The sequence below is a fragment of the Candoia aspera genome, chromosome 4 (assembly GCF_035149785.1).
Source record: "Candoia aspera isolate rCanAsp1 chromosome 4, rCanAsp1.hap2, whole genome shotgun sequence".
Classification (NCBI taxonomy): domain Eukaryota; kingdom Metazoa; phylum Chordata; class Lepidosauria; order Squamata; family Boidae; genus Candoia; species Candoia aspera.
Genome location: NC_086156.1, coordinates 14,391,297 through 14,406,468, shown reverse-complemented (window position 1 = coordinate 14,406,468; position 15,172 = coordinate 14,391,297). Strand labels below are relative to the sequence as shown.

The 15,172-nt window shown below is 38.0% G+C and overlaps 1 protein-coding gene across 7 annotated transcripts in view; it reads left to right on the top strand.

Moving 5' to 3' along the window:
- CREM (cAMP responsive element modulator) overlaps positions 1–4,835 on the top strand; it is a 35,172-nt gene extending 30,337 nt beyond the window's left edge. For 5 of the 7 annotated variants that reach the window (XM_063303431.1, XM_063303430.1, XM_063303428.1 and 2 more), the window contains one exon: positions 1,576–2,140. In XM_063303431.1, coding sequence (XP_063159501.1) covers positions 1,576–1,720 — 145 coding nt within the window. In that variant the 3' untranslated portion in view covers positions 1,721–2,140. Of the gene's footprint in view, positions 1–1,575 lie in introns of all 7 variants that reach the window. The other 2 variants (XM_063303429.1, XM_063303434.1) reach the window with 1 other exon arrangement.
- The last annotated feature ends 10,337 nt before the right edge of the window (positions 4,836–15,172 follow it).

The following is a 15,172-nucleotide window of genomic DNA, read 5'->3' as shown; positions in this document are numbered from 1 at the left end:
AACTCCTTTAAACTAACCCCGCTGTTGCTCACTGTACTTATGGTATTGCTTTTTCTCATGCCTTTTAATTTTAAATTGCTCATCTGGAATCTCTGTCTTAGTTTCAGTCTCTTGTTCTTCTCTCTTCAGGTTCCGTCTAGTGTCTTCTGTTAGTGGCAGTGATGTAACACGTGCCGGTCTATCTTGGTTCCTCTGATATAAATACTTTGTAGACAGTCCCTGGGTTAAGAACGCCTGGTTTACGGATGATCCATAGTTAAGAATGGAGCCTATTGTAGCAAAATTCAAGTTAAATACACACTGGTTCGAGATTCTCGCTTAGCATGTGTAGATACTGTTCTCATTCATGCGAGTTTTTGAACTTTCCTCTGAGACTGTGTTCCCTGGAAAGTCCTGTCAAAGATCTTGGGGTTTCTTTTAGATCAGTTTTCCAGGAAAGGCATTGTGGAACATAATCTTCCCCATAACTGTGTACAAGGAAATGTGCTTTGTCCTTCGGAGAATTAAAGCAGGGAGGACTCTAAAATAAAACCCGTAGCTTTGAGATGAGTAAGTTCAGATGTGGTAATGGCATAGCAGTGGTCCATATTAGTTATGGTGTTTATTGATTTCAAACATTTTCGCCCGATGCTTTAACAAAAAGTTCCTTATGATGGCCTTTACAAAGGCCTTAAGAACAGTAATATGTAAGTAAAATGTTATATGATTTAAAGAGGTAACCAGTTCTTCATCTCCCACTGACAGGCTAGTGGGTTTTAGAGAGCTTGAGTGGGTTGGAGCGAGCTCAGTGAAATAGCAGCAGGAAGCAGAGAAGGCTAAACAGTAGTTCACTCTTAATGCCTTCATCTTTCATTATTTTTTTAAAGTTCACAGTTTAAACTATACATAATAATTCATACTGTACGCACTTTAAAGCAGAGTTTCTCAACCTTGGCCACTTTAAGCTGTGTGGGCTTCAACTCCCAGAATTCCCCAGCCCGCCAAATTAACTGGTGGGCTGGGGAATTCTGGGAGTTGAAGTCCACACAGCTTAAAGTGGCCAAGGTTGAGAAACAATGCTTTAAAGAATTCATTATTGGTTTCCAAAAGAAATGGGGAGAATTGACAGAACAGTTCAGACTAGCTGAAGAGAGAAGCTGAAGAGAGAAGGTAGAATGTTTTGTTTGCCAGCAGTTAATTTCCTAACCTTTTGCAGACATATGCTGAGACGATTGAGCTACCTGTTTAAGCATGTAAATGTGGGATATTATGTGAACAGATGATGCGGGGGTTGTAAACATTGAGCTGTTGCTTTGATGCATGTTTTGCGATAGCTTGAGTTGCATACTTAAAGCACTATCTCATAATCGATTTTACAACTTCCTCATACTTCTGTGCTGTGCTGCGTCTTCTGTCTGTTCTGCATCTCTCCAGAGCATTGTGGCCTGAATTTGTGGTGTGACTGTTGTATGGTTTACTTGATTTGGCATTCACTGAGTTATTTCAGCTTTTCTGGTGTCAGAGGTTATCATATGTATCCGGGATTTCGTTGCCTTGTAGCTGATCGAGTAGTCATTTGCCTTGTGTTGGTTCCAGGGAAGCTGCTCGCGAGTGTCGCAGGAAGAAGAAGGAGTATGTCAAATGTCTTGAAAATCGAGTGGCTGTGCTTGAAAACCAAAACAAGACTCTCATTGAGGAACTCAAGGCCCTCAAAGACCTTTATTGCCATAAAGCAGAGTAATTGGTATTTGGCCATGGAACTTTTTGCTATGAACGGTAATCAAGGCATGAGATGAAGCAATTCTACAGATTGCCAAGTGACCCTTGAGAAAGGGGCAGTGTATGGTCTTTGTGATCTTGGCTTTTCTTAGGTCTTTTTTAAAAAGATGTGTGATTTCTAACCTTTGGAAAGCATCACCGTCTCCATACTATATTGACCTCCGTCACTGCATCACCCCCATCCTACCTTACCTCAGTAGCATGTCACAAAAGCGTTTCTGTTTGCCCTTTTTACTTCTTTTTTCAGGGAAGCTGCAAAAGAATGTCGACGAAGGAAGAAAGAATACGTGAAATGTCTGGAGAGTCGCGTTGCAATGTTAGAAGTTCAAAACAAGAAACTTATAGAAGAGCTAGAAACTTTAAAAGACATTTGCTCTTCCAAGACAGACTAGTGTCAATACTGAAACTGTGAACTGGCTACAGCATGTACAAATGCTTCTGCAGGCAATGTCTGGTCAACAAGAATTATGACTTTTCCTTTATATCACTTGTCTTCTACTCCAGCCTCTAACATTCCTGAAACACTTTGCTGCATTTTTGTAGATTATTAAATGAAATTTCAGCTGTCTTTTTCTCAACCAGAAAGAGTCAAATGTTTAAGAACACAGCGTGCGTTCTGTGTTTTCAAAAGAAGCATGTGTAAGAGCTGCTCCTCTACCCAGTATTTGCATTATTTTCATTATATTAGTATCCCACTTGCACCACTATTTTGAAGTGATCAAAGATAATGCATCTAACATAATAAAACGAAAACCACCCAAAGTATCTCAGGAAAAAGTTATATAAAGATGTACGTTGCTATGACGTACATGTATTAGAATACTAGTTTACAAATGAATTTATGGCATATTTTTATAGTCATCGCTTTGTGAAAAAAGTATTGTATTGCTGTCACTGAGTGCCATGGTTGAAACTAGTTTTTAAATAGAACCATGTTGGTTAAACTTCCTAGTGTTTGGTATTTATTTAAACATCTGTCCCATCTTTTTTAAAAATAAAACTAATGGCATCTGCTGTGAAATATTTTATTAGACACACTTACTGTCTTTTATATTTCACAAACATTCTCCAGAACTGTAGCTAACACTGATCCTAAAAATACGTATTTCAGGTATTTCACACAGCTTCTACAAGCACTGTCAACAAGCACTACTTGATGGTATTCTAGAAATTTTTCTGAATACTCTCATGGGTAGTTACAATCACTCAGAACCTTATCTGCAGAATAATTAAAATTCAAATACTAACTGAAAATTAAAAGGGCTGAAAAACTGATAATCCTCAAATTTCAAAGATTTTTGTGTTCTTCCATGAAGTGAGAATATGCAAAATGTTGCTATCTTCATGTGAGATTGCATGAGATCATGAGGAAATCACCCAAATTCCATGACATGTGTTAATCTTGTGAGATTTTATTTTGTACACACATACCCCCCCCTTTTTTTTTTGCAATGAGGCTGCAAAAAGTTCCAACAGTTGGTTACAGTTTGACTTATATCTTTCTTGGCCTATATTGTTTTTCTTTTTCTCATAGGCTGCAGTGTCTAATATGCATGATTCACATGCCCAACAGGAGCTTCTTTTCTCCAGAAACCATTGCACTGTGTGTATGTGTGAAGGACATCTTTGGGACCATGGCTGGGAAAAGGAATGGCTAAGCATTCTGTCTTTATGTCAAAATCTCAATGAAAACAGGACTTCCAATGCTTATTTTTTGTTTTTAGAAAGTAAACATAGTTTCACACTATCATTTAATGCAATACATATTTGACCAAAAGGTTTTCTGGATGTGGAGCAATGGTGCAGAGTCTGTGCTGACACTGAGCAATTCTTCAGGGTTGTTATGAATGATTATAGAAGAGGATATCCTGTTCGGTGATGAAGTAATACTTCCTTTTACTGTGATGTCATCCTTGGGCAGTGCTTAACCCTTGTAGCCAGAGCAACTACAGTAAATCTGCCAACAAGTCTACCTGATGGATCTTCATTGGGAATACTCAAACAGATAACAGGCCCATGCTAAAATGACAAACTATATTGAAATTCCTTCTTTCTTTAAAATTATATTACAGTAAATAACAAAAACACTGATCCTTCATTTATATGTGACATCATGGCAGAAGAAATGTTTCTGTGGCTCTAGGTGGTCTCTGTTTGCTTTTCAGTGGAAAATAGAATGTGTGTGTGTGAGAGAGAGAATAATATGTATATGAATAACAATACTATTACTCTCTTTTTATATGAACAGCTGTTAATATTGAGAAATTTCAAACTGAGAAAGTGTACATTCTTAGAAACTGACTCATAAGAACTTAGAAAAAGGAATTGGACTCACATCCCTTTCAAGCATGTTATTCAGTTAGACACTATCTCTGGTTGGTACATATACCTGGCTGCTTATAAAGAAAACTAAAATTTCAGTATATAGCTGGGCAAAATAACTTGCAGGAAAATGGTAATTAAGCTGCAATACATTAACAGTATTCTACCGTTAGAGGAAAAAACAAGGTTGCTTAGAAGAAATGTCTCTAGCAAAGAACTATAGATTTCACAAGTTTACATCATTGGCTCAGATATTTATAGTTAGTAATAAAATATTGAGTCAGTGTTCATATTGTTGATAACCTTTATACTTCTACAGACAGAGCATGCCAAGAAGTCATCAAAGTGTGCATTTTTCACATTCTAGTAAAAGAATTAGGAAACAGCATTTCCATTAAGTTGTTTGCCCTTTATAGAATTGCTTGTATCCAGATGCTGTATTTGTAACCCCTGCAGTCTTCCTCTGAGGCTTACTATTTGTTGTTGCTGTTGTTTGATTTCCCAACAAGTGCCCCCAAATGGGAAGACTGTAACTGATTTAAAGCCCCCTCTCTCAGCTTTCTAAATATTACATTTAATCTGATTTCTTTAATGAAAGGGATTTGATGTCCTTAGACTGCCTTATCCTTACTGTGTAGGATGCCACCTGATTCTGTTTTTGCAGTTGCTTGGTATTTGTCCTCATCAGCACTCATGTTGCTTCTGGTACAATCTTGCCCAACCTAACCAACCAGTTCTTCCAAAATTCTCAATGAGTATTTATTTATTTATTATCTAAATTTATTATAGCAACACAACGCCAATGGGCTATAATGGTGGGGTGGAGGTACCAAGTTGGGGAAGACTGTTCTGGCATATAGCACTTTGAACCTGGCTGTCAACATGTATTCACCATTGCTCATCATACTTTTCAGTTCACAAATTAATAATATGCATGCTGTCATCAGGAAGTATGAATCATGCAGATTAGTGGAGGTGGGAAGGAGGGGGAATTAAATCATATTAAACTGCCTGTTGAAGTCTCTTTAAAATGAAATAGCAACAATGCAAGAAAGGAAGTGGTGTTACCTGCTTGGGGTTTTCCTGTCCTTGTAATGACTGTGCTAATGATGTTTTATGTGGTTAACCTGAAAAAAATTAGTTAGGATACTGATGTCACTCCTGCATCTCTCAAATCATTGTTCACTGTGTGGTTTATTGACTTTGGAGGGCAGTTCCTCTATGATCAGAAGTCTAAGGAGCTATGGTGGCATGTTTTGTGAGTTCTGGCTTTGTAGCATCAGGCTCATACCAGAGAAAGAAGCTTGACTGAACATATTTCTGTTTGTTCTGATAACCTTCTGAAGGATGAACTGTGTGGAAAATGGGAGGGAGATTCTATTCATTTAAGAAACTAGTACTAGAATTTTGAGTCAGTGCTCCTTCAGGATACCACACAACCTTTATCCTTGTAACTTTTTAGAACCAAAATGAGACAGAATCCTTAAAATACAATGGAGTCTTACAACAGGACAACTTTGTTATGCAGCAAGGATAAATATATGCCTGGGATAAAATGATCCCAGTAAAATAAAACAAGGCAGTATATTTTCAATTATTATACAAGGATCAGTTTGTACTGGTGGTTGCAGGTCAGTATGATATACATAAGAGCACAGTAAAATCTCCACTAGATTAAAGATAAAGTCTGTCTAGTCTGGAGCCTTGTCCGCAGTCCTGAGATACGTGCCTTTGAACATTCTACAGGCAGGCAACAAAAACACAGCTATTGCTTTCTTTTCTTAGCAAGCAGTTTTTCAGATTGCTTTTAACCCTATGCTGAATTCTTCCAGTTGATCTGTTTACTAGAACTACCAGATCAAGGTGCAAAAATCAAGGGAGTCAGTCAATGGCAGTAAAGAAATACAAGAACCACTTAACTCTCTGTTGCTATCTAATGGTCATCTGGATATACTCATTTTATGAACCAATTTTCTTTTTCAGATGATATTCTTCTACATTTAAAAAGCTTTGCAATAAAGGTATTCCAACAAATATATGGGGTGGGTGAATATGCGAATTTCAGTTTTTCAGTTTTGTGAGTCTACCAAGTTTTTTTCTTGTTTTGAAAGTTTGTCAAGTGCAATTTGTCAAACTTGATTTTTAAAAAAGTAATGATGTTTACATAATTTGTTGCATATTTCTCCAAGCTTACAGATTTTTTTTTCACTTTTGCCTAATGCACTTTTTGGAATCATTAGGGAGTATTTCCTAATATAAGTTTTACACGTTATTTTTATAAATGTCATTTTTGTACAGATTTTCTCTAGTATGCTTTAAAAAAACCTGGTTACACATTGCAAAATTTAAATAAATAAACATTTCAAATGAGACAGACAAGCTTCATTTCAGATACTGGTTCAAAAATGCAAAATGAGTTAAGTTTGTGAGGTAAGCAAATCTTTCCCCAATCATATATTACACAAACTTGGATTTCTAAAGGTTGGGGTTCCCACCCCCCCCGAAAATTTAGTAAATTGCAATGGAAGCTAATGCACAAACAAAAGTCTACTTGCAGAATACAAGTTTCTCTTCTCTTCTCCTCTCCCTTATAGTCCCTGAATGACCTGAGCATCTCTTCTAGTCTTTTGGGATCATATGCATGAGGAGGGGATCTGATGATCTTTTGTTCCATCACTGGAAACTGTTTCTGCTGATGGAATCGTATAATTGGATTCTGCTGGTTTCTGCTTTTTATTTAATTACTGATTGAAGTTCTAGCAGTTGTTAGTTCAGTTACTTCCTTTAGAACGGCAGTCCCAAGTGAAGTACTGCTAACTCCAGAACAGAAGATATAGTTGACTATATCTATTTTCCTGTCAGAAACAGTAAAGTGTCTTTTTTCAAAAACCATATTCTCATTTAACCCTCTGTACAAGGAGATACACAAATGCTACAATTTCTCCATGTGGAAAAAGAATAAAAGAACAACAGTGGAATAACCACAACGGGAGTGTGGATTCAAACAAAGCAGAGATTCAGTGTCTTTTATTGATATGTGACCAAACATCATTTGCAGAGACAGGTGTGATTCACTCAAATCTTCAAGCTTTTAGAATATAGTTGTTGCCATCTTAAGGGAATATTTATGCTTAAAGATTGCATTAAGCTAAGATCAAGTTTTTAAGAAGCTGCTTTGATGCATCTTTTATCTGTTTATAAATGGTTTGGTGGAAAATAGTTTGATTTCTCTCGTGTAATCAGAGTTCTCTGATAACTTGAGAAAGGAGAGAGAAGCTGAGAGCCAGACTTTCTCAGAGCAGAAATGTCAGTCATGTCAACAACCAACAGCTATGTAGCTTAAATTGTTATGGTTATAAGAGTGAAATTGCACCCTTAACACTGGCAGAGGGAAATCAACTGTTTAATGTGCCTACAATCTAGTTTACAATGAAGATTTTTGCCTAGTCGTGCCATATTGTATGTCCAAAAGACTTCAGTCAGTTTTGAGCCTAGTAGCCACGTGGAGCTGTGTAAAGTCAAGAGACCAAGATTTATTATCAAGCCTTGGTCCTAGGAGCCTGACAAGAGATCTTTTTCTGTAATAGTTGAGCAATGCCATCTTGTGGACATAGAAAATCAAAATATTCGTAACTCTGGGTATTAATGAGTTAAGATTAGGAAGTAAAAAAAGTCTAAGCTTCAGAGTATAATGCTGTAATTCTCATATGTCCCTTTAAGTGATATCTAAAATAAAACCATGAAAGTCATAACTGTAATACTAAGTGATTTGAATGTGTTGTGATGGAGATAGGGATATTATTATTATTAGCATGATATTGCATTAAGTACAGAAATTTGCTAGGTTTGGATTCCAGTTGCCAGACAGACAGTTACGGTTATAAATTTGAAAGTTTCTTGAAAAATAATAGATTAGGAACTTTTCCTCATTTGTATCCTATGGCAGCAAAAATATTCCTCGGCAATCTTTTTTTCTGTGTCCTCTCATGGTGTAACCTTCATATTATCCCAGCCCATATCTGAAAGGGTCCTGAGCATTACTAGTGTTGAATTAGTATGATTCCACTAAACCTGACCCAAACTTGTGTGCTTCACCGATCAGTCTATGGGCACAGTTAGGTGACCCTGAGGCATGGGATCAGCCTGGCACCTATTGGCTACTTTAGGTTGGTGTGGGCATGCACTCTCCCACTTGTCTTTAGATATAGTCCTCTAGGGCCATTCTGCTTTGGGCAGTAGGAAAGCCCAGTTCTTTCAAAACAGGCCCTCTGGTTGTATCCACTAACTAACTCTCTGAGGCAATACCTGGCTTAGAGATCTGGATCAAGTTGGACAAAACCTGACTAGTTTTCTGGAATAGTATCAAAATCATATTAGTCTCCCTTAGAACACAACTTCAGCCTTCTTCTAGAAAAGTGCTAAATACACATCCAAAAATAGCCCAACTGATAACAGCTGCTAGTCAGGTTCCCCACACAAAATACTATGTTACCTTAAGTTAGCTTTATTTTACTGTGTACTGAAATTGCTTTTTCCTAACTTGCCCTCTGACTAGGTGGATCAGAATTCCTATTATTCCCAGTCAGTCCTACTCCAGCACATTCAGAGAACAGCTTGAAGAAATCTTTTATCATTTTTCCTCAATAAAAAGGTTCCATCCTAAAAAATATTCCTGAATTTTGCCTTGGAAATTTATATTCATTCTAGTTCTATTTAACTTCCAAATGTTTGGCATAAGACAAGACTTACTTTCTTCTAAGGAAATTTGAAGCTTCAAGCTTCATTGAAAGTAACATAAAAGACAATTTTTAATAACCTGTCCTAATGTAGTTACACAGTATATTAAGGCTGAAAATGTCTCAAAAATAACAATATCTTAAGACGTAGTGGGGATCACTATGTCTCGTGATAATGACTTACACAGTTTAGCCATTTGGTATCTCTTTGATGGGAATAGTGTGCAAATTTGGTCAATGAATAAATAATTGAATAATGAGCTAATTAAACCAACCAGATTTACCCCCAACTTTTAAACTTCTTTCCAGTTACTGAATGCCACCTAATTAAGTGAATGAAAGGCTCAGAAACTTTAAATATTCTATTCTGTATATATGAGAATTGGCAGGAACCTGTGGGAGCTGGCTTGCAGTCTGGCCCCAAACTGGACAATCTATGGCCCTCCTGATTTTGCCGAATTGCAGCTCTCAGCATTCCTCACAATAGTGCACATGGCTGGGCTGTTAGTAGTATGGTTTAGAACATGAGCAGTGCCACATGTTTTCCACCTTACAATTCATTGGCTTGAAGCTGGAAACTTGTGCCATTGATACAAAATTGCTATATGTCTATTAGGACCTTGTGGTCCCTGTCATCTTTCAGGCAAGCTGCATTTTGCTCTGATTATTCTGAACTGTCCACAAAGGCAACTTTGCTTATAGGTTGTTACACTGAATTTTGCTGGGGGTAACTGCAGTCAGAATATTGGTTTAAGCAAAAAAAAAAAAAAAAAGCATGAATTTTACATCTGTGCAAAATCCTTGCAGCTTACTGAAAATGGAAAACAAAATATATTCATGGTTTTGTCATTGGAAATTTAACCTTAAAAGATATTTCAGGTCCAAACCACCAGAGGGAACCGTTTTTTAAAAAGTCTCGTAGGTGACTCAACTCTGAAGTGAAGGGCATATACATGTTTAAACAAAATTTAGATAGCTCTAACAGAAGATGAAATTCCCTAATGATTAAATTATGAGAAGTGTGTTCCTATTGGTAAACTTCTCTACTTTCTGGCAGATTATCTTTAGACAAATGGTTTCTTACCTGTCCTTTTGAAAGCAACTTATCTTACTATAAACCATATTTAAAATGTGAATTAAGGTCAGAAGAGCCAAAGATTTAATTAGGAAATAACTTCACAGTATCTTCCAGCTCATTTCAATATAATTTTCAAGGGATTGTTTGTGCACTTTTCAGGTAAAGCCAGTAAAATTATAATAAATGCTGCTTGAAAGTCTTCCATATTTGTCCCCTTTTTACTTATGATTCTTTTTCTTCAAAAATACATATTTTAGCAATTTTGACTTGAAAAGCTGTTCTTTTGTCCAATTATTTTGATTTATTGTGTGGCAATAAAATATTTGATTCATAACACAAACATCTCTGGTCTTTTCATCATTCTGTCTTTTGTGTTTAGTAGTTACTGGCTGTACTACATCATTAGCTTGTAAAAACACGCTCCCATACAATTCACCGGTTCTCAATACATGAGAGAAAGAGGTTGCTGTGAGCCTTGCAGTCACCCAAAGAGTGACACCACCAGCATCTCTACCCCACAATCGCACTTGAAGCACTTTGAAACTAATCCATAGTCACCTTCACTTCTGGAAGCCTCAGATGCAAAAAAACATAAAACGAATCCCTTGAGCCAATCTGCTCGCTCTCTAGCTGATCAATAGGAGACTGAAAACATCATTCCCCAACTAGCAGAAGGTTACCATGACAAGGCCAGAAAGTGCTTTACTGTGGTTCAATGCTGAATCCAAATCCCTGGACTCTCGAGACAGGGTTGATGTGGAAGCTTAACGCATTTTTATCACACACGCAGGGCAAGCATATATTCACACTAGTACATGCTTGGATTAGTTCCAGTTTGAAATCTAAATAATAGCTCTTACGATAAGCCAGTATAGAATTAACAAGAATAGAAGAAAACACCACTGTGCCCATATCCAAGTTCTTTAAACTAACACCTATTATCCAAACAACAGTTTACATCTAGACATATACCTGGCTGATCCTTCAAGCTGCCCAGGCTTGAACAACCAATGATGTTCATGCAAGTCCTGCTAAGAGTGGACAGGAAGCTGGGCGTGCATGCTGACCTCAACCAAACTTGTGAGGTTTCCTCCCAAACATAGGCATCAGTTCCTTTTTATGCTGTTCACAGTGTCGTCTTCTTTGGCCCAAGCTCACACATGCAGCTCTCCTGAACCTTTCATGGGTTTTTCAGAATTGTTTACAACCTTGATAACTTGGAAAATTTTCTAAAACTCTCAGTCACTGTGAAGCTGCAGGTCTTGAGAATTACTGACTTTCATCTGAGTTACTTAGAATTTTTATTTACTTATACCTTGCTAAATTAAGCAAAGTACTGTTTTTAGGTGTCCCTTCTGTTAAAGATGCAGCTTGCTTCATGGGGAACAGTTACCAATTTCACCGATCTTTCTCAAAATAATTTCTGAAACATAAAACAACATCGTGTGCCAGAGTTACATTTCCTACAATTTTACTTCTGTTTCAGCTGCCAGAGTCTGGTGTTCTTTGTTTTATCGATTTTATGATATCTACTTTTGATATGATCTACTTCTGTTTTCAATTATGATGTGGGCTTTTTTTAAGGAGGATTAGTCACTGATCTAAAAACGCTTCTTACTAGATCTTAATGACTAGGGAGGTAGTCATTAAGATCTAGTAAGAAGCGTTTTTAGGTCAGTGACTAATCCTTCTCAAACCCCCCCCCCCCCACCCATATATAAGCTTGGTGATTTATCCCAGGTCTATTTATAGCAAAAAGATGGCAAGTCTTGTCTCATGTCTTTAAACAATGGCATGATGGTTTTACTTGCCTTGGGATGTTTCCTCTTGGCTGATTCTTCTCACATACTTAGATGATGAAGTTCCTGAATTAAGGTGATCTTGGGATCCTTGTATATATGCCTTTTCATTAAAACTTTCTGTATATTGGAGAAAAAAAGAGCTACACCTAATCTGTGCTTTCAGAAGAAGTGTGTGTGCACTGTAACCTGCTTGGGACTGTCCCACTGTAGGATAACAGTAAAGTTAGGGTTTCTGGATAAGATCCTTTCTTCCAACGGTTCCCCAGTAAGATAATTATGATAGGCATCTCCATGTCATGCTGGACCTCCCTAACATCCCCTAATCCGTCCAGCTTGGCCTTTGGACCTAGGAATTTTCTTTTCAGCTCAGCCCTAGGTAAAATAGAAACTGCTATGGATCTTCCTGTCCAGACCCCAAATAGGAAACAAATCTTGTGCCAATCCTGAAATACAAGCAGTACCTATGTAACTGTGCAATCTTGTACATGGGGATAGTTAGGATGAGAAAATCCTTATAGAAAAATAAATGAAACCCTATCTATCTATCTATCTATCTATCTATCTATCTATCTATCTATCTATCTATCTATCTATCTATCTATCTAACGAATTTATATAGCTGCCCATCTCACAAAGCATGATTCTGGGTGGCATACAATAAATAAAAACAATAAACATCAAAACACTAAGTAAAAACAAAAATAAAAAAGATAAAACACTCAAGATAGAGTGATGGGAGAGTCAACCATCACTTAACATCACACAACCATCTTGCTGGCTCACCATGGGGCCCCCAAGGTTGATGGAAAAATCACTAGAGGAAATTATTGGGAAAAGGGAAAGATAAGGAAGGCAACAGTCATGCATGCAAAACAGAGTATTGTCTGCCTGGCTAAGCTAGTTGCTTAGGTAAAGGTAAAGGTTTCCCTTGACATTAAGTCCAGTCGTGTCCGACTCTAGGGGGCGGTGCTCATCTCCGTTTCAAAGCTGAAGAGCCGGTGTTTGTCCGTAGACACTTCCTCCATGGTCATGTGGCCGGCATGACTAAACGGAACGCTGTTACCTGCCCGCCGAAGCGGTACCTATTAATTTACTCACATTTGCATGTTTTCGAACGGCTTGGTTGGCAGGAGCTGGGACTAGCAACGGGAGCTCACCCCATCACGCAGATTTGAACCGCCGACCTTCCAATCGGCAAGCTCAGCAGCTCAGCGGTTTAACCCGCAGCGCCACCGCATCCCTATAAAGCTAGTTGCTTACCTCCTGGAATAAGCTCTTGGATTTAGCACATACTCATTGCTGAGGATGGTGGAGAGATCATGTAGGCCTCCCACTTGGATGTTTGTAAGCTTATCCATCTTTTTTCTTTTCCTTTTCTCCTCTTTTCCTCTGTCCTGTGCACCTAGCTTCAGTTTTACAGAATTGGGCTGTAAAAAGCCAACCTCTCTGGGGAGACTGCTGTTTTGCACAATCAATGCCGATGCTTGATCTATGAAATCCTGGATCTAACCAGCAAGTCAGAAATTATCTAGGAGCCAAACCCCACCTTCCAAAAGACTCGACCGAATTATGAAAGTGCAGTCTGCTTTCCATCAGTTTTGTCTCTGTACTAATAGGATTTCTGTACCTGGGAGCAGCTTTTTTGGGGGAAACAGAAGTTGAACTTAATCTATCCAGGTGTCACAGAATGGTGTCAATTTACAGCATCAAGTATTCTAAGGGGCGCTGCAATGCCATATCAAAACTTGGGGTGTGTCACATGGTCAGTAGTCCAAAGCTACTCAGTTTCCTCCAGAAGTGCTTTAAATATGGTCGTGCTATCTGAGAGTGGAAGGCAAAAGGAAGAGGGGCCGACCAAGGGCAAGATGGATGGATGATATTCTAGAGGTGACGGACTCGTCCCTGGGGGAGCTGGGGGTGTTGACGACCGACAGGAAGCTCTGGCGTGGGCTGGTCCATGAAGTCACGAAGAGTCGGAAGCGACTAAACGAATAAACAACATCTGGGAACTGAAGACCAACATATGTGAAAGGCATCAGATCACGAAAAGGGATCAGATCATAAAAAGCTACCATAGAAATTTTTATCACAGTAAAGCTCTTTGTCTTTAATGTCCCATTAGACTTTTTGCTTTGTTTTAATATGCTTCTCAAATCCACTATCATGATAACCATTATTTATTGATCTATTTAGTGAAACTCAGAGGTGTACATAATGCTCTCGCATCCTACTTTCCCCACAATCCTGTTAGAACATTTGCACTAAAGTTATTGAGAAAAAGAGACACGATTCATTTATGTACTTATTTCAGTATTCTAATCTTGCATTCCTTTCACATAACTCCTCTCCTCCAACAACTAAGAATCAGCTGAGTATAAAATCAAGCTGTGTCATGTCACCACAAACAATGTATGAGACTACGTAACTCAGCAGGATGGGAATAGGACAGGAATTAAACTCAATTTTCTGGAAGTGGGAGACTGGATCATATATTCGCAAACTGCTCCCATCCCTGCTCACCACCACCACCTTAATGGATTAATATCAGCTGGCTTAGCTGCTCGGTCCATGTCACGGCCTTGCTAAATCACCAGACTGTCTCCTATTAAACCATTGTCATAGATTTGTACAATGGTCTGTTTTAAGCCTAGAGAGGGAAATGAATAATTCCATTGATTTAGTAGCAGATCTTCCCTAAGCTTTTAATTTATCACTGTAGACTGAACTCATATTATTGTTTCACATACTAAAAGCTTTTAAATGTAGGTTGTCACATATATTTTCACTTATCACTCATATGACAATAGCCTTTAAATACAACTCTCTGATGTTTATATTTCCCCACGTGTGTATTTAGCTGTAAAGTGATAACTAGAAATGTCTCCTTGGAACTGACAGATTATCCTACAAACCTCAGTGGGGCTCACCTCTTCAGAGATGTTATTTCATATCAGTTACTTAACTCTTTGCAGTGGGACATGATTAAGTATGAATGAACCATGCCAGGTCCCAACTTAGCAAAGCAGTTTGTAAAGAAGAGTACATTTCTAATTGTCATGAAATCACATCTTTACATGTCTCTGGCTCCCTTGTATGCTCCAGAATGCACCTTTTTATTATGGGGATGTAGGACTCTTTATTATTGGGATGTATATATAATTTTTACTATAGCTCAAAATACTGGAAAAAGAACACACACACACAAATTCTCAGAATTAATTTCTGCTCTATCAAATACAATAAACCAGGTACCAGATGATGTAAAAATCTTTGCCTATGTACCTTGATCTGGTTTCTCCATCACAGAATTAAAGAATTTTAAGGACTGGAATGGCTGAAAGTGAGGAGGAACTCAGGAGCCTTATAATGAAGGTGAAAGAAGAAAGTGCAAAAGCTGGCTTGCAGCTAAACCTCAAAAAAACCCCAAGATTATGGCAACCAGCTTGACTGATAACTGGCAAATAGAGGGAGAAAAC